The sequence below is a fragment of the Enhydra lutris genome, unplaced genomic scaffold (assembly GCF_002288905.1).
Source record: "Enhydra lutris kenyoni isolate GAN:26980312 unplaced genomic scaffold, ASM228890v2 scaffoldscaffold17, whole genome shotgun sequence".
Classification (NCBI taxonomy): domain Eukaryota; kingdom Metazoa; phylum Chordata; class Mammalia; order Carnivora; family Mustelidae; genus Enhydra; species Enhydra lutris.
Genome location: NW_019154101.1, coordinates 37131038 through 37156876, shown reverse-complemented (window position 1 = coordinate 37156876; position 25839 = coordinate 37131038). Strand labels below are relative to the sequence as shown.

The 25839-nt window shown below is 43.3% G+C and overlaps 1 protein-coding gene, 1 long non-coding RNA gene and 1 other non-coding gene across 7 annotated transcripts in view; all 3 read right to left on the bottom strand.

Moving 5' to 3' along the window:
- Window positions 1-1615, bottom strand: part of LOC111147877 — a 46026-nt gene extending 44411 nt beyond the window's left edge. For both annotated transcript variants that reach the window (XR_002640654.1, XR_002640653.1), the window contains exon 1: window positions 1367-1615. This is a non-coding gene — a long non-coding RNA (uncharacterized LOC111147877). The remainder of the gene's footprint in view (window positions 1-1366) is intronic.
- On the bottom strand, window positions 638-719 carry TRNAL-UAA. Its single transcript has one exon. It is a non-coding gene; the product is annotated as a tRNA-Leu (tRNA).
- Window positions 1616-15940: 14325 nt separating the features above from the next.
- LOC111147533 (syntaxin 11) overlaps window positions 15941-25839 on the bottom strand; it is a 52528-nt gene continuing 42629 nt past the window's right edge. For all 4 annotated transcript variants that reach the window (XM_022503601.1, XM_022503603.1, XM_022503600.1 and 1 more), the window contains exon 2: window positions 15941-17949. In XM_022503601.1, coding sequence (XP_022359309.1) covers window positions 17081-17944 — 864 coding nt within the window. In that variant the 5' untranslated portion in view covers window positions 17945-17949 and the 3' untranslated portion in view covers window positions 15941-17080. The remainder of the gene's footprint in view (window positions 17950-25839) is intronic.

The following is a 25839-nucleotide window of genomic DNA, read 5'->3' as shown; positions in this document are numbered from 1 at the left end:
AGACTCCTAAGATTTTAGAGCTGTGATGCACACTGTCTCCGCCTTCAAGGAGCTAAAGGAAGAGCTACGTGCATACAATTAATTTTGCGAAAAGGAAAAAGGCAGAGATTTATCTGTGACTTTTCTGCATGGGCAGCTTTCTAACCAAGATTTCACAACAGAGGCGCCCGCCCCGCCCGGCCGGCTCTCGCTCGGCAGCCGGAACCCGAGCCCCGCCGCAACGCGGAGTCCCCACCCCGGCTCGGCCCACCCGCGGTGGACGCCGCGCAGCCGGGGCCCGGCAGACGCCCGCCGGCCGCCAGCCCGCCGGACACTGCCTCCTGTCTGCGGCCCCCCCGTACCCCGCCCGCGGCACCCTCGCCCCCCGCCCGCGGCACCCCCGCCCGCGGCCCCCGCGTCCGCCGCCCGCCAGCCCGCCGGCCCTAGCCCAACCCGCTCAGCGCGACGTCTCCCGCCCGCGGGAAACGAAGCCGCGCGGGGTGTATGTTGCGGGGAGGGGTGGGGAAGGGTGAGTCTCTCCCAGCTAGAAAGCGGAATTCTTGGGCCCAAGACGTGGTGTGCTGGGTGAAATTTATGTTTAAAAAATAAATAAAACTGCTAAGTTAAAAAAAAAAAAAAAGGGCAGAAAACGAACATCTACCAGGAGTGGGGTTCGAACCCACGCGGACATTGTCCATTGGATCTTAAGTCCAACGCCTTAACCACTCGGCCATCCTGGTACAGGCGAACGGTCTGCTTTTCACTCTTCCTACAAGCTGTATTCCATCGTCCTCGCACCCTCCCTCAAGAATTTCTGAGGATCCTTCGCTGCCGCTTTCCCGGTTTTCCCGTCCCGAGCTGGAGCGGCCTCCCCGCGGGAGCCTCGGTTTCCCGCCGCCGCCGCCGCCGCAGCTCACTGTTGCCCCCGGCCCGCCGCGGCAGCGAGGGCAACTGCAGCCGAGTTCGGCGCGCTGGTGGCGGCGGCGCTCTGCGCTCGCTCCGGGCGGGACTCCCGCGCCGCCCGTGGTGCTTTCGGTTTCGAGGTGCGCGGGCGCGGGAAACAAACACACTCGTAAACTTCGGGATTCCTGGGAGCACGTTTGGGAGGCGCGCGGAAATGGGGGTGCAGGGACCGAGCCCAGAGGGTGGAGTTTCGTTGGTTTTATTCTAAATAGAATAAACTTCAAGGAATGAGTTGCATGGGCAGCAGAACCGCTTTTCTTCTTCACAGCTCACACAGGAAGGAAGTTTGTAAAATTCGTGTCTGTACTGCGCCCCGCCACACGCAGGGAGTGTGGCACCAGCGGCCCTCCCTGCTGGCTGCGGGTACCACACCCGCGGCACGGCCTCAGGGTCAGGGAGAGCACTCCTTGTTCCCACGACCCACCTGTGCACTTGGAAGTTTAGGTTCTCTTCGGTGCCCGGCCATGCTCTCCCTCCACTCTGCGCCCAGGAGACTCCGTTTGTCCTGTCACCTCCTTTCCCGGAACTGCCATTGCATTCCCCACCACCGGGGACCTCGAATCTACCCCAGAGCCACCGCTTCGGTGTTCCGCAGCGTCGGGGAGCCGGGGCCCGAGCGCGATCTGGCAGCCAGGCCCTTGTTGCTACAGTGCAGGCGGCTGCCTTTAACCAAGAACTTCTACGGTGCTGGAGACTGCACAGATTCATCTTACTCGGTGGGACCCCGCCCACTGGCTCTTCCGGCTCTGGGTCACGCTGTAAGAGACCCTGGCCGGCTACCTTCCCGAACTCCTGTGACCCTCGAGCATATTGCCCTGACCTGAGAGGCTGTCACTAAGCTCTGAGTTCCGGTTAAGAACACCCGTGGGCCGTGGCAGCTCTTCTGGGCAACAGCCCCCCCTCACTAGGCCACATAACACCGGGAGGGACCAGTGGCCTGTACCTTCGTCCCAGCCTCAACCGTGTGCCACCTACTGAGCTCGAGGCCTGGCCCACCCGAGCACCAGCATGCCGACCAAAACTAAGGGCAGGTTCCTTAGACCTGGCCCGCTCTGCCGAGGAAAGAAGGCGAACTTAGATTGTGCCGGGGTCTAGAAACATCCATGGGGTGATGACACCAGATCACTTCCTCCTTCTGCCATCTCCGTCTTAAGGCACCAAATCATCAAGAAGCTTCAGATTTCATAAAATTGGGCTTTCAGAATATGAAAGATGGTAATAATAAAAGAACCTACTAAGTACTCACTATGTGGCAGTCATTGCTCTAAGCTCTTTACATACACTATCTAATTTGATTTTTTAAAAACAGCCCTGTATAGCAAGTGTTTACTGAGCTATTGGAGAAGAGAAAATTTCGGTCTGCTGTGTGGCAGGTTGTATTTTTCCAAAGAGGACTACAACAATGTCTCCCACCCCACATGTGACTTCATCTTCATCTTCCTCCACTGTGATTTTGACACCCGTACCCTTCTCCCTCACTGAATCTGGGAAGCCTGTGTCTGTGGCGGAGTAGCACTCTGTGACCTCTGAGCTCATTTACCTTGTTCTCTTGGGATGCTTGCACTGGGAACCCAGCCGCCATACCGTGACAGAACCGAAGTAACCACATGTACTCTTTCTGGTCAACGGCCCCAATCAACAGTCAGTATTAATTCCTGCAAATATAAATGAGTGAAGCTTCAGTTGAATTCAGCATGTCACTATGAAGCGACCCAGCCATTGACTCTTTCCAGTTAAGTCTCCAGATAATGGAGCAGGGACAAGCTAGTGTATCCTTTTCCAATTTCTAACTCACAGACTCTCTGGACAGAATAAAAATGTTAGGGTTTTTGTGTGTGTGTGTGTCACTAAGGTGTTTGTTTGTTTGTTTGTTTGTTTTTAAATGAAACAATAGTTAATGAAAAAACTGGGATAGTGTAGTAGAGCGCTAGGAGCATTACACAGAAACAGGCTATCTGAGAATAAAGCCAACATGGGAAAGCAGCACCCCTAGATGAAGAGTCCATATGTGAGTCCATCATTGGAGTCCTTTCCCTTCTCCTTACTGGAAGCCAGATTTTGGGCCATGCTGCCCTTTTCCAAACTGACATCCCTCCTGGGACTCTCAGGGTCAAGGAACACAAGTTCCATCCCGAGGTCCTAGCCACAGGGAGGTTAGGAAACAAAGTTCTGGCTTCTACCTTAGGAAGCAGGCCTTAAAATGGAGGACATCCCCCAAACATCAGAAGGGTATACAAAAGATCTGGCAACTGCAAGGCATGACAAATATCCACTTGAGTGTTGGAACAAAATGTGAAAAGCACTATGCAGTGACATTTGTTATAACTGACAATATTAGGAAGCAAGTGACAATATTAAGACAAATTTTCCAACACTGAAATGGATTCATGTTCAGGAAATTGCATTTGACATACTTCTTATGGGCAAATGTTTTACTCTGTTTAAAGTATTTTTCACTGTGCACGTGTGTTTATTTAAGTCATGATATTCTTTATGCATTTTTTTGTGATTTAAAAATGTGTTCACAAATGCTTTGATACTCCTTCCTTTAAGAGATGGAGCTTCCCTTGCAATGTGGGCTGAATCCAATGACCCATTCCTAATGAATAGAATAAAACAGAAGAGGTGATATGCAACCTTAGAGACTAGGTCATCACTGCTGCTAATGTCTCGATTTCTCTCCCTTGGATCATTCCCTCTGGCAGAAACCAACGGTCATTTAATGAGCGGTCTTTTGAGAGACACATGTGGTACAGAGCAGCCAGCAAGGAACTGAGGTCCCGTATGAACAAGTTTGGTAATGGATCCTCCTGCCCAGTCAAACCTTCTCGTAACTGTAGCCCTGGCCAATATCTTGACTTCAACCTTATAAGAGACCCAGAACTGGAACCACCAGCCAAACTCTGATTTTCCGACCTTCAGCAACTATGCAAGATAATATTTATTGTTTTAAGCTGATAAATTTTATGTTATTTCTATGTAGCTATAGATGACTAATACATACCAGCTAGTTTTTCTAGCTTGGATGATATATTTATGAGCATATATTTTGTTTTCACATATATATGTATTTTTTTTTTAGATTTTTATTTATTTATTTGACAGATCACAAGTAGAGAGGCAGGCAGAGAGAGAGAAAGAGGAGGAAGACCCTGGGATCATGACCTGAGCCAAAGGCAGAGGCTTTAACCCACTGAGCCACCCAGGTGCCCCCAAATGTATGCTTTAGACGATCTCTAAGGCAGAAGGAAGGACCCAGTGAACAGGGACAAGTACATGGTTCAGGTAAAAGAACATGAGGGCTAAGCTGACAGGTGGTGGTCACATGGGAGAAGTGGGTATGGATTTGTAAGGAGGAGGAAGAACTGATAACTGGGGGAGGGGGGTATTTGCTAGTGGACAACTGGCAAAGGGTTAAAGAAGGACAGTGTTAGCACATTTTAGGATTTGCAGACTCCTGGTCCACAGAAGGTGATAAGACCATTACTGCATTGCAACATAAGAAGACCTTATTTGAAATATATTACAGTGAAGGTCCCTGAAACAGAGTAGGAGAGTTCTGTTTGGGAACAGAACAGCAGGGATGTGGGTCAGGTGTCAGGCAGAAGATGTGCATGAGAAAACAGAATTGGGAGCCATCCAGAGAGAAGGGATGACTGATGAATGGTCATGATTTTAGGGTCCTGGGATCGAGCCCTGCATCGGGCTCCTTGCTCAGCAGAGAGCCTGCTTCTCTCTCACCCGCTGCCTGCCACTCTGCTTACTTGTGCTCTCTCTCTCCACTCTGTCAAATAAATAAATAAAATCTTTAAAAAAATTAAGCTATGTCATATCATTAGGAATATATTATCCTTGGTGACAGGATTTTCTCTCTCTCTGCCTGCCTCTCTGCCTACTTGTGATCTCTGTCAAATAAATAAATAAAATCTTTTAAAAAAAAGATTCTGAAAAGTAAATTAATTAATTAATTAATTAAGTACTCATAGGTTAAAATTTTTGTATCAAATCTTGTGAAATATAGTGCACATACATTCTATATAGTAAACAGAATATAGATCAGCCTTTTTAAATCCATAATCAAGGGCTCTCATTATGATAGCAAAGATTTCTCTGAGCTATCTCTGAAACAAGAGACATCAGGAAATCGTAATGTAAGGATATTATTTAGACTGTGAAATCAATAGACCTAGTTCAAATTCTAAAGTTTTCCTAGCTGTGTGAGCAAAATACTTAACCTTCTCAAGTCTTAGTTTCCTCACCTGCAAAATGAGAATAATAATGTTTACTTCAGAGAAATGTGAGAATTCAGAGAATTAATGTATGCAAAATATCTAGCTGGCTGGTTAGCTAGAGGTAGGCTCCAGTTGGGGTGATAGCCAATATTTTTTTTTTAAAGATTTTATTTATTTATCTAATTACTTCAGAAAAAGAGAAGTGGGGGATGGGCAGAAGAAGGAGAGAGAATCTCAAGCAGACTCCCTGCTGAACTTGGAGACTGAGGCTGGTGACACCAGGACCCTGAGGTCATGACCTGAGCAGAAATCAAGAATCTGACATTCAACCGACTGATTCACCCAGGTGCCTGGATACTTGTTACTTTTTGAACGGCCATTCGCGTTTTGATTTTAGGCAAGATAGATGTCTCCCCCTATCCCAGGGGACAAATTATTATTGGTCTAAGGCAGTGATTATCATGTCACCCATTATGCCAGTAATGAGTTTGGGGCAGGGATAAGGGGTTAGTGGGTAAGTGATCCAGTTCTGGCCAATGAGAGATAAGAAAAGTTGGTTGAGGGTTCTGAAAAAGATGTTCTTTCTGGATAAAAAACAAAACAAAACAAAACAAAACAAAGCCTGGGGAAGTGAAAGCTTATGCTCTTCCTTCCCCTTTTCTCCTTGCCCTTACTGAGATGGTGTGAAGGTGAAATTATTGGAGTTGTGTTAGCCATCTTTATCCATGAGGAGACAAACCTAGGGATAGTCAGTGAATGCCCAAAGATGTCAGAAGGGTAAATTAGAAAGAGATCTTGCCCTTATGACCTTAGTGAGCCACAGCCAACCAGAAACCACACACCTCCAATCTGCTTCTTATGCAAGAAAATGAACATGTAGGGGCGCCTGGGTGGCTCAGTGGTTTAAGCCTCTGCTTTCGGCTCAGGTCATGATCTCAGGGTCCTGGGCTCGAGCGCTGCATCAGGCTCTCTGCTCGGCAGGGAGCCTGCTTCCCTTACTCTCTCTCTGCCTGCTTGTGATCTCTGTCTGTCAAGTAAATAAATAAAATCTTAAAAAAAAAGAAAAAGAAAAAGAAAATGAACATGTCTTTAAATATAAGCCAGTGGCTCTCAGAGTGTACAGAACACCTGGAACTTGTTGGAAATGCCAGTTCTCAAGCCCTACCCCAACTCCTTGAATGCACACTTGAGTTGGGTGATCTGAGACAGACTCGGTTTTAGAGTCTCAGTTATCCCAGTAGGGTTTCTGCCAAAGCATTCCTGAGCCAGTGCATTCCAGAGGGCTCCTACAGTATGTGTGGAAAGCGTGAAAGGCTCTACAGTGTTCCTGAGGAATCGCTTTCTCGATTCCCCAGCTTTGGCCTGATTTCTTATCATTTACCTCTTTCTCTTAGGTAAGGCTATCTCCTGAGGGTATACTTGTTGTCTTCTTGAATTGAAATAGGTATATAAATTATTGTCTGGACCCAGAAACTGCCTCCTCCTAAGGTGTGTCTTGTCCTGAAGAGAATCTTTACTTTCACTTTACCAGAAATCTTTCACTTCCCAGCATCATCCTAACACCCTTTTATTTCAACATCAGTTGAATGCTTCAATGTCCAGGTTACTTTAAAACCCATTCTTTATCTCAGATATATTATGAAGAAATACAGCATAGATTTTCATTGTTTATTTATTTATTTATTTATTTTTCAGAATCTTTTTTAAAAAAATTTTATTTATTTATTTGACAGAGATCACAAGTAGGCAGAGAGGTTGGCAGAGAGAGAGGGGGAAGCAGGCTCCCCGCTGAGCAGAAGACCTGATGCGGGGCTCTATCCCAGGACCCTGGGATCATGACCTGAGCGGAAGCCAGAGGCTTTAACCAACTGAGCCACCCAGGTGCCTCAGATTTTCATTATTTAAATTAGTGATCCTATTATCATTGAACACCATCAACCCTAGGATGTATTTTCTCATCTGAAGGTGAGAATGGAAAGCCATCTGTTGGCTTACGTTGGGGATTCCCAAATACTTGCCAGACGCTTTTAGATACCGGAGCATGATATTCTTCTGGATTTCAGAGAACAGAGCTGTTCCCTGAGCATGTGTGACGATAACCGAGACTCTCTCCCAAAATTCTTTGTGATGAGGCTCTCTCAGATAGCTTTGGGTCATAGATACCATAAAGCCATGCAAGGGGACAGGGGACCAGGGCAAAGAGTAGGGCCTTGTATTACCTCTGCCTCCTATCTCCCAGCTATCCAGAAGTCAACTACTGAGAAGTCTCAGTAGACATTTTGCCAGGGACTCTCGGCTTGTTTTCAGTGGGGCTCTTTACTCCCTCCTCCCCTCTTTCCCAACTTGTCTTTTGTTTTCCAACTTTATTAGAGACAAATTTTGTTTTATGGAGTACTGTGTCAACATCACTTCACTGCGAGAAGCATTTTACATGTGTTATCTCATTTTATTCGTTTTATCTAACATCCCCCATTCCTATTTTAGTTCTTTGTTCTTCAAGTGTTCAACCTCTATCTGGTTTTCCTTACAGTGCCTTTATATTTCCCTTAAAAACATTCTGGTTTTTTCATCCTTTTGAATTTTTGCTTATTTCCAGTTTAGTTGAAAAATTTAAAATCTCTGTGTTTTTATTTTTACATGTGGTAGCTTTTCATTTTTATTTTGTAATTAAATGTGACCACTGGTTCTTGTGACAGCTTGTTTTCACTACATTTATAGTTTAACCCTTATATTTTAATTTCTACATTTTAGTTTTTCTGAATTTTCTCCCTTCCTTGTGATGTTTTACTTTAAATTTTTCATTTGTTCTTAGGGATATTTATTTTACTTTGTCTTTTTGGCCAGTAAGAAATATGGCCTCGGAAAGAGGCAGTGAGAAAGGAAAGGCCACATCCTCGGTCTCCATGGGCTTTACACCAAGGAGAGGAATGATCTAACAAAAGGCAGGGTCTTTCTGCAGCCACTCAGGACGGGGGCTCAGACTAAACTGGTTAGATTTTATTTTAATTTTTTTAAGATTTTATTTATTTATTTGAGAGAGAGAGAGAGAGACCATGCATGAGTGCCCATCAGGCCGGCACACAAGCAGGGGGAGGAGAAGGAGACAGGAGAAAGAGAAGGAAGGGGAGAGGACAGAAACAGGCAGACGCCCCACTGAGTGGGGAGCAGGACAGCAGGCTCCATCCCAGGATCCTGAGATCATGACCTGAGCCAAAGTCAGATGCTTAATTGACTGAGCCACCCAGGTGCCCCTAAACTGGTTAGATATTAAGGTCAGGGTCAGTTTAAAAAATGTCAAACAGAAGAACACCCAGATTATATATCAGATATATGCTGGGTGACCATATAATTTATCATCCAAACAAGACACTTGTGAAAATGAGAAAAGGAGCCATTAAACATGGCACAGGGATACAAGGCCTGCACAAGCTGTCCCTGGGTAGCTTATGTATGTAAAAGAAATGTGTGAAAGTTCAAACTCAGATTAATTAGTATCAGATCTGCACCTGGTAGGCATTCTTTTTTTTTTTTTTTTAAGATTTATTTATTTATTTGAGAGAGAGAAAGAAAGCATGCGAGTTGAGTGGGGGGAGGGACAGAGGGTGAGAATCTCAAGCAGACTCCCCACCGAGCACAGAGTCTGGCTGAGGCTTGATCCTTGGACCTATGAGGTCACCACCTGAGCCCAAACCAAGAACAGGATGCTTAAATGATGAGCCACCCAGGTGCCCCTAGACATTTATTAAATGATCAATTACATTAACATGAAGGATTATATCAATTTAGATGTAGTGTCAAAATACAGTTCCTGATAAGTGAAACACTTCCATGCTGGGTCAATAGAGAAAGTCCAGACAGGAAATTGTAGCAACTCAAGAACCTGGTGTGCATTTCAGATTATGCTAACCACAAAATAGTTCACAAATATTAATCTCTTGCGTGCTCTCTAATATCAGCAACAATTTAAATTTCATTTCATTTGCTTGTAGACAGTGAAGGTGATTCTGATCTTTTGCCTCTAAATCTAGGAAGATAATGATCCCATTAAGTGAAGAAGGTCCATAGCGAAAAGACAGAGTGTTGAGTCTCGGGAACCTGTGGGACATTTGAGAAGGAAGGGCAAGCAGACAGTAAGATATTAAAATCTGGAGCTCAGGTGACAGAGCCAGGCTAATGATAAAGATTATTGAGTGAATGGCTTAGGCAAATGCCACAGCATCCCCTGGTGAATTGCAGGCAGAGGGGTGGCCCCACCATGATGCCCGTGTCCTCTTACATCATCCTATGGTGTACTTTGCAGGCCCCAGCTGGGTGGATACATTGTGAGCTGAGCCTTACTACTCAAAAACAATGCTTTTCGAAGATGAGAATAAGAGCAGTCTTGCAAGCAGAAGAGTCTAGGTTGGCTGCCAGCGGCTCAGGGAGGTTGCCTACTCACGCTGACAGCGCTGGGCGCCTTGGGTGAAGCTGAGACTGTGTGTTTGCACCTCATCAGGCAAAGGGAGCTGCTGGACCCATCGGTGGTCAGTCTTCTCTCCACAAAGGTTTGGAAATTACCGCCATAAGAGAACAAAGCCTTAGGATGGATGAAGTTGCCCACAAAGAATGTACAGAGAAGAGAGAGTCAAGGGCAGAAGTCAGGACCATTTCCCATGTCAGTGAGTGGGCTAACTCATTTGACCCAATATCCTGAAACAGATATGAGGCAACCGTGTTTTTGTGCTACCAACCACTGGGGAGCAACAAATTGCCCTCCTGCTTTTTCTCGGTGGCCTTAACCACATGTGATGATATAGTAAGGCTGTGTGGTATGCACGTGCAGGAAAATCTATTTTTTATATATTCAGCTTTCCCTTCCTAATTTTTGGTCCACTTTTGACACACATCCCCAGTTTCACTCTGCACTTCTGGATGCCTGGGGTTCTCTTGCTTTCTGACCCACCTTCTATCCTGGGAAGAGGTCATCCTTCCTCCCTTTCTATTTTAAATTTAAAATCCATTCACACTACTAGAGTATTCCTTCCAAAAACATTTCCTATAAATCTCTTGATTCGTATGGAGAAGGACTGGGCTACTCTTCGCCCCATTCTCACCCTACGGTGTGCTCTTCTGCGGGTCCATTTTCCATGTCGCTCTGAGACTCTTTGCAGCTCGAAGAGCCCAACTTTTGCTAATGAAGATTTTCGGACATGGGAACTCGTTGCCGAGTTACATCAAATATTGATAATGGCCAATGCGGAGTGCCAGACACAAGAGGCCCCCCTAGGGATGAGTTCCAACATTACAGGAACAGGCCCTTTCTTTCCTTTCCCAGACAGTTTCACTTTCTCCTGGGGAAGTGCGTGTTTTAATATCTTGCCACTGAGTCACATTTCTTGTTTGGCAGGTTCCTTCCATGAACTGGATTACAACATAGGGATGAAGATTCTGAAGAGAAATCGTGTTACCTCATCTCTGCCCTTTTAAGGGTGCATTAAACTGGGGTAAACCACAGGACAGGGCCAAAGAATGAACTAGTTAAACACTCCTAGCTGCAAGAGAAATTCCTGTCTGTGTCACACGAAGGCTAAATCATTTCTTTTCATCTAGGAGTGACGTTCCTTGTATATCCTCTTCCCCCTGGAGAGGCTCTTCATGATTTGATCCCAAGCTGTGCTTTGAAAAAGCTATAGCACCAGCTGCTGTCAGCCGGAAGGCACCTCGGGCACCCCACGCAACAGTGAATCTGCCCTGCCTGTGCAGGGGGAGGGTTGGCGGGGCAGGGCTGCGGCTTTGCAACCCAGCTGAGCTTGCAGATAAAATAAAGGGCAGTTTAGGGTCACAGCAGTCTCTCCTTGGTCTTTGACTCCTGCAGGAAAAGGAGGGGACTTGCCGTTATTTCCCTCAGAGCACATGTGCAGTTGAACATTTTTGTACTGAATAAGCATTATATAGCTCTCTAAGGAGTCTGTATGTATAGGTCTCCTAAAATACCTGGGAGAATGGGCTGAGGTCTGACAGGGCATCCTCATCTATACAGAGATGTCAATAATGAAGGACAGTTCGAGACTGACATCCAAAGCCATCACCCTGAAACAGCCTTTTCTACCGAGGAGCCAAGAACAGGGATTTTGCCCAAATTACCCTCCCAGACGCCACAGTACAGAGGAGTGTGAACAGCTGAAACTCAAGCCAGTACATCGTGACCCCAGATTTACAAAATAATCTTTATCTTCTACGGCTGAAAGAATAAAAAGAAAATAATTCTTTCCAGATTAGAACATAGTTTTACAAGTTTCCTTGCATCCAATCCGAGTCTGTACCTTTAATAACTCTTTACCTGGAAACTTCCCTCTGGGCCATGGTTTGCCCCTGGTTCTGCGGGCTTCCCTAGTGAGTCAGACCTTCATTCTCTCTCTGCATAGCCCTTTCAAATTGACCATCCTCTTGGATGAGTTGTTTCCCCTCAAGCAGTTTGTTTTCCAATCCTACCTTCCCTTCCGCAGCTCACCAAGTCCTACCCTATTCTCAGGATGCTGCCCTCCTCCCCCATGGGCCCAGCACCCCGCACAGTCTTTCCACTGGGCACGAAGATGAGATATTGGGCTTTATGCTATAAAATAAACACATTTTTTACTTAAAAATTTTAAAAAAGATTCATTTATCTATTTTAGACAGAGATAATGTGCGAGTGAGAGCAGGGAAAGGGGTAGAAGGAGAGGGAAAGAGAAAATCCTTGGGCCGACTCCCCACTGAGTGCAGAGCCTGACTCAGGGCTCACCCCAGGACCCTGAAATCATGACCTGAGCCAAAACCAAGAGTCCTCTGCTTGACTGACTGATCCACTCAGGTGCCCCAACACAGTTTTTAAAGATTTTTATTTATTTATTTGACAGAGAGATTACAAGTAGGTAGAGAGACAGGCAGAGAGAGAGCAGGCTCCCTGTTGAGCAGAGATCCCGATGTGGGACTTGATCCCAGGACTCTGGCATCATGACCTGAGTCGAAGGCAGAGGCTTAACCCACTGAGCCACCCAGGCGCCCCTCCAACACATTTTTAAAAGATGTACACAAAGTCGTTCATAACAGAAAGCAAATTCTGCATATTTGTATTCTGCATTCTGACCATGAACATCAAGTACTATGAAACCAGCAAAACACGAAGATTAAAAAACAAGTAAGATGATACCGTCTGCCCTTAAAAATCAAAAAGCAGTCCAGCAGAGGAAGCCCAGGTTGCTTGGTGAAGAGAAGGGCAGCGTTGGTCAGAACACACCTCACTCACTGGCCAGCAGGCCTGAGGGATGGGTGCTGAAATCCATCCATTTCCACCAAGCCCCCCCTCTCCACCCTCCATGACTGAGCGCTGCAGGGACACTATGGTAGCTGTGATTTATCTCTCAGTGTCTCTGCAATAAATTTCTGTGAATTAAAGTTTTGCATGTTGGATTCCCTCTTGGAGTCAACTTCTCAGAGCCCCTGGACTAATATTTCATATTATTATATATTATATTATATGTATATAATATAATGTAATTTTCATGCTGTTATTTGTATCTGCTAAGACTATTGTGGGATACCTGGATACAGAGGGCAGCTATGCCTAAAGAGTTGCGTCTAAGACCTTGCAAATGTAGAGATACAGACCAGGAAAGATGGAGGAGGTTCAAGAGTGGCTTAAAGATGCTTATAATTAAAATGGGGCATAAAATCCTTTCAAAATAAATATCAAGAATTAGAGGGGCACCTGGGTAGCTCAGTCGGTTAAGTGCCTGACTCTTGATCTTGGCTCAAGTCTTGATCTCGTGGTCATGAGTTCGAGCCTTGCATCTACACCCAGCATGGAGCTTACTTAAAAAAATAAAAAAGAATTAGACAATGATAGTGTTGGGGAGTTGTTTCTCACTCCTCAATTTTTAGGATATCACTGGTTTAAGAGCATCCTATATATTCTCAACCAGATCATCAGGTGAGAAAGCCTTCTTTCTTTTTTTTTTTTTTTTAAGATTTTATTTATTTTATTTGACAGAGATCACAAGTAGGCAGAGAGGCAGGCAGAGAGAGAGAGAGGAGGAAGCAGGCTCCCCGCCGAGCAGAGAGCCCGATGCGGGGCTCGATCCCAAGACCCCGGGATCATGACCCGAGCCGAAGGCAGAGGCTTTAATCCACTGAGCCACCCAGGCGCCCCAAGCCTTCTTTCTTACCAATATATACATAATTTTTACAGTAGAAGTTTCCAGTGTATAAGGCTATCTCATCCTTCCTTTGTAACACATGCTGGTAGTAAAGATACCCAATATTCATATGATGGTGAGGTTGCATTCTAGATCCTCTTCAATTTCCTTTTCTAATAGCCACGTTTTATTAGTTGCAAGAATTCTCAATTCTTGCTATCAAAAGCAAGTCAACTGTTACTTTAACAGCAACTGTATGTTTCAAACTATCATCCTGATTACAAATGAGTGAATTCATGCTGCATTAGAGATACTGTTTATATTTCAAAGAGAGGAGTGGAAATGTCTGATGGTGGAAATAGAATGGTGGGATTGATATATAAAATCCAAGATGACAATTATCCTATTTTATTATTTTTAAGCTGTACACAATCTTCCGCTGGTTCCTGTCAAGACAAGAATCTTACATTGTAGAGCCTGAAACGTATGTGCATATGACATTCAACTATAAAGCATTGAGGCTGTTTTTAAATAAATATGAAGCACAAGAAGAACACTGTTTTCTTTCAAAGTCATTATCTTGAAAGGCCATAAACTTACTCCTGTGATGTCACAGTTCAAACTCTTTTGAATTATTGATCGGCTTTTAAAAAATTCAAACTTACATTATCCTGGGTACTGATGCATCATAGGTGAGCATCTCTCTTAGTTCTGATCTTTCTGGAGTTGTCACTGCCTATAATTTGTGGCGGTGACTGTAAGGTTTGGCATTTGGCTAGTTAGAAGGAGTCACTGCTTATGTGAAAATAGCTTTAGAAATAGATTTCCACCTTCTGCCCCCTAAGGATCTATTGTTCTTTGTGATTGGTTCCTTCATTTTGTACATTAAATGATATTAGTGTATGAAATGAGTGGCTTTGTCACAAAGTTTTCTTCTTGCCCTAAGTCAACTTTCAGAGTTTGCCAAGAGGGCATTGTGGGATTGGGTAAAGCCAACCTCTGCAGCACCTCTTGGGGGCACTGGAGTACCCTTTCCTGAGGAAAACACCAGCATTTCACAAACTGGAATGGCACTCAGAGCCAGGAAGGGCTTGGGGGAAACAAGGCAGGATGTGGGAAAAGCCAGCTGTTCCCTTTAGTCTGTTGTGACCTGGCCTCTACAACTGAACACTTTCTGATTCACAGCTTGGAAAGATCAGGAGAACATCCTCGCCAAATTGAACAGAACAGCTGCTTCCTGCTTAACTGTTAATTTTAAGCGGAACATCTAATACTTTTTCAGAACACGTTTGGATATAAGAAGGAATAGAAATGCTATTGTGAAAATGGTTTTTTTGTGGTAGAAAAAAAAAAGCCCTAATATTCGAAGAAGATAGGTCTTAGTTTCTTTATTCCATTTTGTTAAAGACTATCAACAGAAAAATAAACATTTTTTTCTCTCAGAAGTTAATAACTATTAATTTACTGTTAGTATTAGCTCTCTCAGTCTACAAAAAGTTATATAATAACAATAATGAACATAGATAGCCTTTACTTCTTACAACACCTTGATGAAGTAGGCTTTATTATGTCCATTTTACAGAAGAGGAAACTGAGGCACAAACAGGGTAAGTAATGTGCCCAAATCATATAGCTAGGATGAGGCAGAGTTAGGATTTAAACTGAGAGAGGGAGGTCATGAATCAGCGTTCTTAACTACTATGCAACACTCAGTTACTAAAAAGCAAGAAGAAAAATTCTTACTTTGTCATGGGCAACAGTTCACTAACCACTTAGTAAATGAAAGTGTTTACTTAATTCTCCAATGTGAAATGTGGGGAATCAAAAAATACACAGAGCCTGCAAACTCGTTTACTTTTATGATTGGTTCTAGGCAAAGAAAATGCTGTATATGTTTAAAGAAGTCAAATTCATGAACAATTCTCTCTCAGGGAAACTAGCTGGTGGTCTATATAAATAATATCCAATATCACTTTTCTACAAAGAAAGACAGCAATGGAGCCATGGGAAGTTTTTGGGGAGGGCGGGGGGGGGGAAGGAAATTCAGTTAAAAGTGAAACATATCCATGGGGTTAGCTGAGAAAGAAATTGGGAGAAATCTGAGAGGAGCCCAGTGAACTTGGTCTCCACAATTCTCATATTTAACCATGAAATCAAAATTAGGGGCAGAGCTAGATTTTCATGGGCATAAGTAGGTTCGTCAGTAAGTTCCAAAGAGTTCACAGGATCTTCTTTCTATTCCTTTTTAAAATCTGTGTGAAAGACCCGAGAATTTTGACTGCTGAGTAAACTTGTTCATTTAGTAAATAATGAGTAAAAGCAGTTAAGGGTTGACTCAGAAGAAAGACAGAAAGCATGGTAAATGTGGGTAAGGGCATTACAATTTTGCAAACAAAACCAAATCTCTGAAACATGATGATTTGCTAAACTATTGTAAGTAACTTGGGAAAGAAAGCGGGACACCCACAAGTGAATTGTTTTTCCTCTTTTCCCCTTCTCTTCAGAGTTCCATCTAGACGCTGCAGTCTTGCGCAGCTAGTAGAATTTTTAAGAATAATAACTGAAAAAGCAAACTAAGACTTAAGTGATCAAGATAGAAATACACAAAGGGGATATTATAATGTAATGTTTATTAAGCTAAATTGAGAAACATTATTATTTTAAGTTACTCCCTTTCAGTACATGAAAGAAATGGTCCACAATAAAACAAAAGAAGTATTTACAAAGACATTATTTTATCATCTCCAGTTCTGTATGCATTTTAGCCTTTGACATCTGTCTGTACCACCACAACCAACACAGAGTGGTTCAAAATAGAATTGTGACTATGCAGATGGGAGCAAGATAAACTCAAAACAAGCAAACCAACACCAATGATCAGTACAAGTATTGCTCTTGGTATTTATAGACCATATTTACAAAAGTCAAGTTAAACCAATTGGTCCTTCTGTACATGTGTTAATATTAGTATTTTACATTTACATATTTATGTGCATTTGTATTATCAAGTAAAAAGATAAATTTTAAATTATTTATGAAAAATATATAAAATATGACGGGTAACATACTTCAATTTGAGTGTGTGTTCAAAACTCAGTGCTTAAAAATATTTGGAAAAAAATCCAAAATACATTCTGATGGGAAATACTAAAAGTGAGAGAGATAAGGAAATAATGTGTTAAATGTGGTAAGTAGGGGAGGTGGGCAGAAAGAAGGTATGCATCGAGGCAGGAATCACACAGGATAAGCCAGATGAAGAATCAGAAATGAAAGACGGACAGTTTTCCCCCAAATCCAGGTCATGTGAAATTGAACAGAACCAAGGGACTTTCAGGATAAGGTGAAGGAATTTGAGCCTTGATAACGAGCTCATACTATCAGCCGATGCAGAACTGACTTCCCCTGAGAGTTTCATTAGGAAGCATGCCATGGACATTCACGGTACAGTAAACTACAGCGTCAGTTCTTTATCCGGCTTCCGTGGAGAGGGAAAGGGGGCCACGTGCCAGATGATGACCTCACACAACTTCAGTGAGTGTCTGTCCTTACTGAAGAAACACCAGACAGCATCAGCCCCTTCCCAAACACAAGATGGGTTGGGAATTCTCGCCCCTCAAAATTCTTCTTTCTCCAAGGACCGAAGTCCATAAGGCTTGGGGCAACTCACCCCTGCGTGGAGGAGCCCCAGATCTTCCCCGGGGTGTTTCCCGGCCATTGCTGGCAGGGGTGGGGTGAGGCGGCCGGGCCGATCCGCTAGTTGAGGCAGGGGCAGCAGAAGCAGCAGAGGGTCCGGCAGGGGTTCTTCTTCTTGTACTGCACCGCCTTGCGTACCTGCGCCTTGGCCTGGCCAGTGTAGTCGAGGGTCTTCTCCACGTTGAGCTCGATGACGTTCAGGGTGTCGGCCTGCTCCTCCACCAGCACGGCCATCTGCAAGAAGAGCTCGTGCACGTCGCGGATGCGGCTCTCCAGCCGCAGCAGCTCGCGGTGGCGGCTCTCGATCTCGTTGAGGGCCGCCCGCGCGCCCTTCACGTCGGCAAGCAAGTTCTCAGAGAACACGTCCCACTTGCCCTGCTCGAACATGTCCTCGATCTGGTCGCCCGAGACGTCCTTGCCCATGATCTCGAGCTGGCGCTGGATGCGGATCTTGCAGTTGGCGCGCTGCTTCATCTCGGCCTGGTTGTACTCGTGCATGGCGCTCTGGAAGGTGCGCGTGAGCGCGCTGTACTGCGCCCGCGAGATGCGTGCCACCGCCGAGTTGGGGCCGCGCCCGGCCTCGGCTTCCTCGCTCAGCGCCTTCATGGCGCGCAGCTTGCGGTGGATGTTCTCGCCCCGGGCCTTGATGTCCTTGGCGATGGAGTTGGTGTCGCGCTTGATACTGCTGAGGCGCCGCATGGACGTGAGGAAGCGGGCGTTCTGCTTTCCCAGCCGCTTCACGTCGGTCATCAGCAGCTGGTTTTCGTTCTGAAGGTCCTGGATGTCTCGGTACAACGACTCCAGGATGTGGTCCGTCTCGAACACGATGTCCTCGTGGGGCGAGTCAAAGTCATCGTCTCCGTCTGTGAACTGCTGGTCATAGTTCTTGGTTAACTCCACAAGTTCAGCTAGCCGGTCCTTCATTTTGCCTGCAAGTAGAGACTGGGGTTAAACTCCTTGAGCGAGTCAAATACTCGCATTGAGAGCACTGAAGCTCAAAACAAGGAAACTTCAGCCCAGCGCTGCCAGTTCTCTATGCCAGGCTGCAGGCAACACAGATACTACAGGAGCTAAATATTCTATGACATTTTGCTCACAAGGAAAGGACTAACGTGACCGAGAGCCGTGAACACAGCCGTGCTTCCTAGCCCATGAGACATCTGCAGCTCGGAACTCAGTCAGCAATGTAAAATTTCAGATTGCATGAGGAACCAATCACTTTTGCTTGCCTTATGCTTTCCAATAATCGCAAGTCAAAACAGGCACAGAAAAAGGAAAAAGAAGAAGAAAATACTTGCAAGGATAAAGATTTTCTTTTTTTTTTTTTTTTTAAAGATTTTATTTATTTGACAGAGATCACAAGTAGACAGAGAGGCAGGCAGAGAGAGAGAGGGAAGCAGGCTTCCTGCTGAGCAGAGAGCCCGATGTGGGACTCGATCCCAGGACCCCAAGATCATGACCTGAGCTGAAGGCAGCAGCTTTAACCCACTGAGCCACACAGGCGCCCCACGGATAAAGATTTTCAAATAAGGACAATCAATGTACTGCCAAGACTGTAGGACCAGCTCTAAGGGCTGTGTATTTTTTGTCTGTTTCAGCAACAGCTTAGCATGCCTGGTCCCAAGATTCCTAAGAGTTCTTAAAACAGTTAACATATAAATCATTAGTTTACAATGTTTTCCCGGGGCGCCTGGGTGGCTCAGCGGGTTAAGCCTCTGGCTCAGGTCATGATCTCAGGGTCCTGGGATGGAGCCCCGCATCCGGCTCTCTGCTCCCTGCTCTGCTCGGCTCTCTTCTCCCTCTCTGCCTCTCTGCCTACTTGTGATCTCTCTCTGTCAAATAAATAAATTAAGTGCTCGCTTCGGCAGCACATATACAAATAAATAAATAAAATCTTTTAAAAAATGTTTTTTCTTAAAAATCTTATAAAAGTAAAACATGCTTGAAGTAAAACAAAACAAAGGCAAAAATCTAATGAGGAAGTATAAAATTTGGATGTTGAAATTTCCTTGCTTCTCTGTTCATTATCACTGATACAGACTTCAGTTTGAGTGACTGTTTGAGGGGGTGACATCTGAAAATATATTCTGATAGAAGTTACTAAAAGTGAAAGAGATATGTTTAATGTGATTTTAGTAAGTAGGAGAGATGGGCATAAAGAAGATACCCACCTAGGCGGCAATCACGTAGCATAACCAGATGAAGTGTCAGAAACAAAAGATGATCAGTTTTTCCCAAGGTCCGTAGTGTAAAGTATCATTAACAAAACTATTTGAAAATTTTTTTCATATGGAAAATTTCAATCACACATAACCCTAGTAGCCTAGTAGTAATATAACACTCTGGTTTAACCATTACACAGTAGCAATATTTGTACTTTTGTTGTTGTTTTTATGCACATGTTGGTATTTTACTCATACCTGAATGCTAAACACTGTACTTAAGTATAAAATATTCATTTAAATGTATATGAAAGCTCTCAGATGCTGCCTTATCCCAGGTTCCCAAGAAAGCAGTCGGAAGAAAATTTTATGTGCCAACATATTACTCGTGATACAATCTCAGGGCCACCAGGGTGAGGGGGAACAGGGATGTGAGGTGGGAAAGAACAGAGACAAATACCGAGCTGGCTACAGCTTCACAAAACAACATAGCTAGTTGCTTAGTCAACTGGAAGTCTCCAGAAAGACTACATTGAGTCATGGCACCTGGAATAGTCCATGAGAAGGAGAAAAAGGGAGTCATAAATGACATAAATGAAATAAATTTGTTGGTTCCTGCCTGTCTCCTGTCTCTTCTTGGTCAGTATTCAGCCAATGGACATTAAAACCCCTCTACTCCTCAGGGCTGCCACTGGGGAAACCAAGTCCTATGTCCATGACCTGGTGCTGCTGTGAAACCAGGCATGAGGGCATGTAAGCCTCTGTGGGAGCATCAGGTCACTCCCTTACACTGGAGCTGCGGTGGCTGTCATGTAGCAGATGTTACAGAGGCCTTGCCAAAGTCTGGTCCTTGGGGGAGGCTGAAATGAATGGCAGTGTTAGGGGATGAGGCGACAGAGGAAGCGGCTGGGTTCTTGGTTCTTCACTGATCAGACAGCCAAGAACTAGGGGGTAGTGGAGACTGAGCAAATCCGGGAGGAGTACAAACTGGATGTGGAACAGGCATATACACAGATGAACACAGATGTTACTTTCATATCGGAACTGTGTGTCGATGTACACATTCAGGTGTTGTCGGCAATATTTGTACTTTGAATGAATTTTTGAAACAAGTTGGCAGCTTAGCAGAATTTCCGTGTTTTCGCAAGGGTGGTTCTAATTCATTGCTACATAGCAAGGGAAAATAATGTTCTCTATGTCCACATTTTTTCCAGGGAAGTGAAAAACTTTCATTTTTAGTAGCACGTGTAAATGCCAAAAAACTGAACATGTTCCCCCTGTGCACAAGATTTTGTGGCTACAAAGATTATCCTCCTACTGTGTCATTTGCAGAAAAGAAGGAAAATGTAGTAGCACTTAATGGACACTCAATCTATGAGGGATCTTGATCTCAAATTCAAAGCTTCTTTCAAGTTGAAGAAATTAATTTTATCTCACTATAGAATGCTGACGAGTTGGATTTAGTCATAATTGGGAAGTGGTGAAATATTATCCATGACCTGTCATCTGCTATCATCATTATTTACATAAATTAAGCTGAAGTTTTATTCCAAGATAATGATTTTTAATATCCTGCTTCCAAATGCCATTTCTGCTATCTGGTGACAAGAATCAATACCGGACCTTCCCAGTGATAAGGATGTAACTTTCCTACAGGCAGGGCCGAGGGGCAGAAAAAAGACCCAGGCTGGACCAAAACTATGCCATCCCCTAGCCTGAATTTCCTGATACCCAAAATGTCCACACCTTGAACAAAACTTAAAGGCAAACCATAAATTGGGGGAAATTACAATATATGCAGGTAGTGGGTTAACGTACTTAATATACTAAAACCTCGTGCTAGAACAAAACAAAAACAAAACCACTTGCCCAAATAAAGACAATGAAAAAGCAACACATACATGAAGAAATCTAAATGCTAGAGAACGTAAGAGTAACTGATATGGATCAGGTGTGTAATACTTACTGTAATACCAAGTGCTTTCTAGGCACTTGTCATGTGATACCCTCTTTAATCGTCATACGGACTCCATGAAGTAAGTATCGCCATTATCAGAGCTGGTACGTGAACACAGGGAGATAAAAGAGCTTACCCATGGTTGCCCGGAAGGGAACACTTGGGCCCCAGAGCAGCCGTACTTAACCACTACACAAAACTTCTTCGGTAAATATATAAAAGTGAGTCATGAAGGACTTCACTATTAAAAATTTAATATAAAATATATAATATAAAATTTTAAGCACTGCAATTTTTTTTCACCCACCAAGTAGCCAGGATTTAAAATAATAATAATGATGATGATAATAATAATAATAATAATGTTTGAAAATTGGTGAGGATTCTGGGAACTCTGAAAAAATGCTGGTAGGAGAGCAGAGTGATAGAATCTTTTTTAGCAATATGTATCACAAGCTTTTAAAATGTCTATTTGTTTTGCCCCGTGCACATTTATTCTAAAAATTTATGCAGGAGTGTGTGAAGCCCCTTGCTGTAAATATTTCCATCACCTTAAAAAAAAAATTTCCATCACCTTGCTCTTTTTACAGAAATTCAGAAATACTTTAAGTGTGCAAAAATGAGGTATTATCTGCTAAATCAGCACAGTTTAGAAGGCTATCTGATGGTAGGAAAAGTATAAATACCATCTTAGGTAGAAAAACTAGGTAAGGAGAAGGAGATGTGAAACGCTACTACACATACATCCTAAAACAAGGATGTGAACAATATACATCAAAATGTTAATAGTTGGTTTCTTCAAATTGTAGAATTATAAATGATTTTAATTCCTTCCATGTGCTTTTCTGTATTTTCCAAAGTTTTTATGATGCCCATGTAGATTTTATAATTAAATACAATCCCATAAAACTATAAATATTATTTGCTTAAAGGACTAATTTCTTAAGGCCCTTCTTTAAGACATATGTGTTGCAATCAGTTAACAACCTTATGTGACCTGGACAAAGTACATTAGTTAGCTGGTACGGAGTTGAACTATGTATCCATCTGCTTAAGTTAGTATCCAGTATATTCTACTATGCAACAGGTAGATGGTACAGAGAATGGGTATATTTTGATGAACCAGGTTAAGAATAGGTATCATCCTTGCTTCTTGGCCAAGACTTAGGAGGCACTACAATGGAAAGTGATGAATGGGTTCTTAAGGTAAAGCACCACACACAACATATTAGAAATCTGTTTGCTGGTCTCCCACTAGTCCTAGACAGGTCCCATGCTCTTTATTGCTCCTCTAAAGCCACAAAAAAGCTATTTGGGGGGATCATCTCATTCATAATATGAGCAGAAAAACACACAACAATCATACAGAAAATGGCCTTGGAAGAAGATGTTCAGAGATAATCAGTCCTTCTCAAGACCTGAAAACCATAAAGGCATGGATCCTAAATCAAGTGAAGGTCTATGCTCATCTGAAGGCTCAAGTCCATAATTAAGTGAGGAGAATGAAAGGAACAGTGTAGGGAATTAAAGATTCTCCATGGAGGTATAGACAAGAATGTGGCCTTTACTTTGCCTTCCTACTAACCTTTCTTGGCCCAACCCACCCCAGACTGAGTTGGTCCCATGGACCCGGACGGCTCCTGGTAGCCAGGGAGCAAGCATTAGGAAAACTACAACAGAAGTTCAACAAAAAGAGGAATCCATCAAAATCCTAGAGAAGAACACAGGCAGTAAACTCTGACATGAGGCATAGCAACTTCTACCAAGATATGTCTCCTGACGCAAGGGAAACAACAACAAAAATAAACTATTGGGACTTGATCAAAATAAAATGCTTCTGCTCAGAGAAGAAAACAATCAACAAAACTAAAAGGCAACCTATGGAATGAAAGAAGCTATTTGCAAATGTCATATCTGATAAAGGGTTAGTATTTAAACTCTATAATAAACTTTTTTTTTTAAGGTTTTATTTATCTGAGAGACAGAAAAAGAGAGCGAGCATGCAGGCAGGGGTGAGGGGTGGAGGGAGAGGGAAAAAGAGAAGCGGACACCCCACTGAGCAGGAAGCCCAATGCAGAGCTCTGCAGAGCTCTATGCAGGGCTCAGGACCCTGAGATCATGACCTGAGCCAAAATCAAGAGTCTGATGCTCAACCAACCGAGCCACCCAGGCACCCCCAAGAAACAGACTCTTAACTATAGGGAACAAACTGAGAGTTGCTGGAGGGGAGGTGGGCAGGGGGGGTGGGTTAAGTGAGTGATGGGTATAAAAGAGGACACTTGTGATGAGCCCTGGGTATTGTATGTAAGTGATAAATCACTAAATTCTACATCTGAAACTAATATTACATGTATGTTAAGTGACTGAAATGTAAATAAAAAGTTGGGGAAAAAAATAACATGTAAATTTTAAAAATAGAGGGAAAAAAAGTGAACCACGAAGCTGCTATTTCGAAGAATGTTGCCCAAAAGGTTAAAATGTAGTTATATCAAAATATAGAAGCAGGCCCTGAAAGAACATCAAATTAACTGACACTTCCAGTAGCCTGATTCTGTACTGTGAGATCTTAAAAAGGAAACTATGATAAATGAGAAAGAAAATGAAACAATTCTATCGACCATCCTATCTCGCTGATAAAGAATAATGTAATACATTTTTTGTATTCATAAATTTATAAATTTATTCATAAAGTTATTAAAATAAATTGTATTCATAAAGTTGCTAAAATAAATCCTGCTTTGAGTCATGTGGAGATGAAGAATTCAACTGAAATTTTATGACCAACAACCAGAAATCTGCTTCGGTCTTGTACTTTCCTTTTCAGGCATGCATATCATGTGTCCTGAGAACAAGGTCCCACAGGGAAGGAAGGGGAAATTGCATAAGCCTACTTTCATTGGGCAATTAGATTTTATGTACCAAAAAATACAGGAACAGAGAAGTGATGGTAGCTCAGGGGTTCTCAGACTTTAGGAGGCAAGAGAATCTTCTGGAAAGCTGCAAACACTACCAATGCTTGAGCCCATAGAGTTTCCAGCTCAGGACTTCTAAGATGATCATCAGGTGATTTCAGTGCACACCCAAACTTGTGACCCATTCCATAGATAATTATCATGATAGCTTCTGATTCATAAACACAATGCAGTTCTGGACAACTTACAACAGTCCTCAGGTTGAGTGATGAACAAACTTGACAGGGAAAGATTCGGAAAGACAGGAAAAGATTCAGAAGGCAGGTTTGTACATACCTCAGAAGGTCAATGAGTGGGGGTTATGATACACAAAGAACCTACATACTGGATGCTACAAAGAACCACCATGAATGTTCCTACTTGCTTGTAAGGGAACCAGTCGTAAACAGAGCACATGGCCATATCTCTGATCATACAACAGGAACTTTTTGCCTACTGAGGGGAACAAGAACAAAACTGTTCATGCATTGTTACGGGCTGAATTATATCACCCACCCAAATTCATGTATTGAAGCCGTAACCCCAGCACCTCAGAATGCAAATGTATTTGGAGATAAGGTCTTTAAAGAAGGAACTAATTTAGAAGGAGTTCTTTAGGGGCGCCTGGGTGGCTCAGTGGGTTAAAGCCTCTACCTTTGGCTCAGGTCATGATCCCAGGCACCTGGGATCGAGCCCCGCATTGCTGCTCAGCAGGGAACCTGCTTCCTCCTCTCTCTCTGCCTGCCTCTCTGCCTACTTGTGATCTCTCTCTGTCAAGTAAATAAAAAAAATTTTTTAAAGGAGGTCTTTATGTAATCTATATATTATTATACATTAAGCAATACATACACTAAATAAATTTTGCCTATTTCCAGAAAACAAAACCTTTCCTTTTTTCACAGCAATGTGTTGAAGTATTTTTTACAAGTAGTGAGAAACTTCAGACTTGGAGATACACAGTTCAATGCAAGGCAATGTGCCAATCATGTGAGGTTTATTACCAAAATCAGCTTGTAGATTACAGGATGGGAACAAATTCAAAAGGATGGAAGGAGCTTCCTTTCTGTACTTAAGACAAAGAAATGTCTTTAGAGACTTTATTCCTCTTTATTTGAGTTTAGAAAGTTTAGGATTCTTGTTTCAATGAGAACTAAAAAAAGAACATATTTAGAGAGAGAGGGAGACATACACATGCACACATAGGCTTTGTATAACATTATCAACTATTAAGGAAACTAAAAATATCCTGCCCCATGATAGACAGTTCCAAATAAGGACTTTTGAGTAATGACTCCCTTACTTCAATAATGAAGTGTCCATTTTCAGGTCATATAATCTGTATGTCCTAGGTCCTGATTTTATAGCCATATATTAAGTCTTATAAACATAAAATGATGATTACAAATCAGAATGTGTCTTTATGTCTAAATCCACCACTAGTCCATATGGCATCTTAATGAGCCTGTGTGTAGGGACCATATGACATCATGGTGAATGCTAGAAAGGTGCCCCTTTCTCTGAGTAATACAGCCCTGCACCAGGGCACAGCGTCTGGCAAACTGGGCACGGGATGGACTTCCAGTCTCTCTCATCTTTGTGGTGTCTTGTACTGGGCCCAGTCCGCACAGCCCTGTGTGGTTGCCCTTCTTGACCCTCCTGCCCAGTCGGTGGGGCCAGGAAGTCCCATAGGTCCTATGCCGTGGTAAGTCAGCAGTTACTTTCCAGGACACAATATAGGAACACAACGCT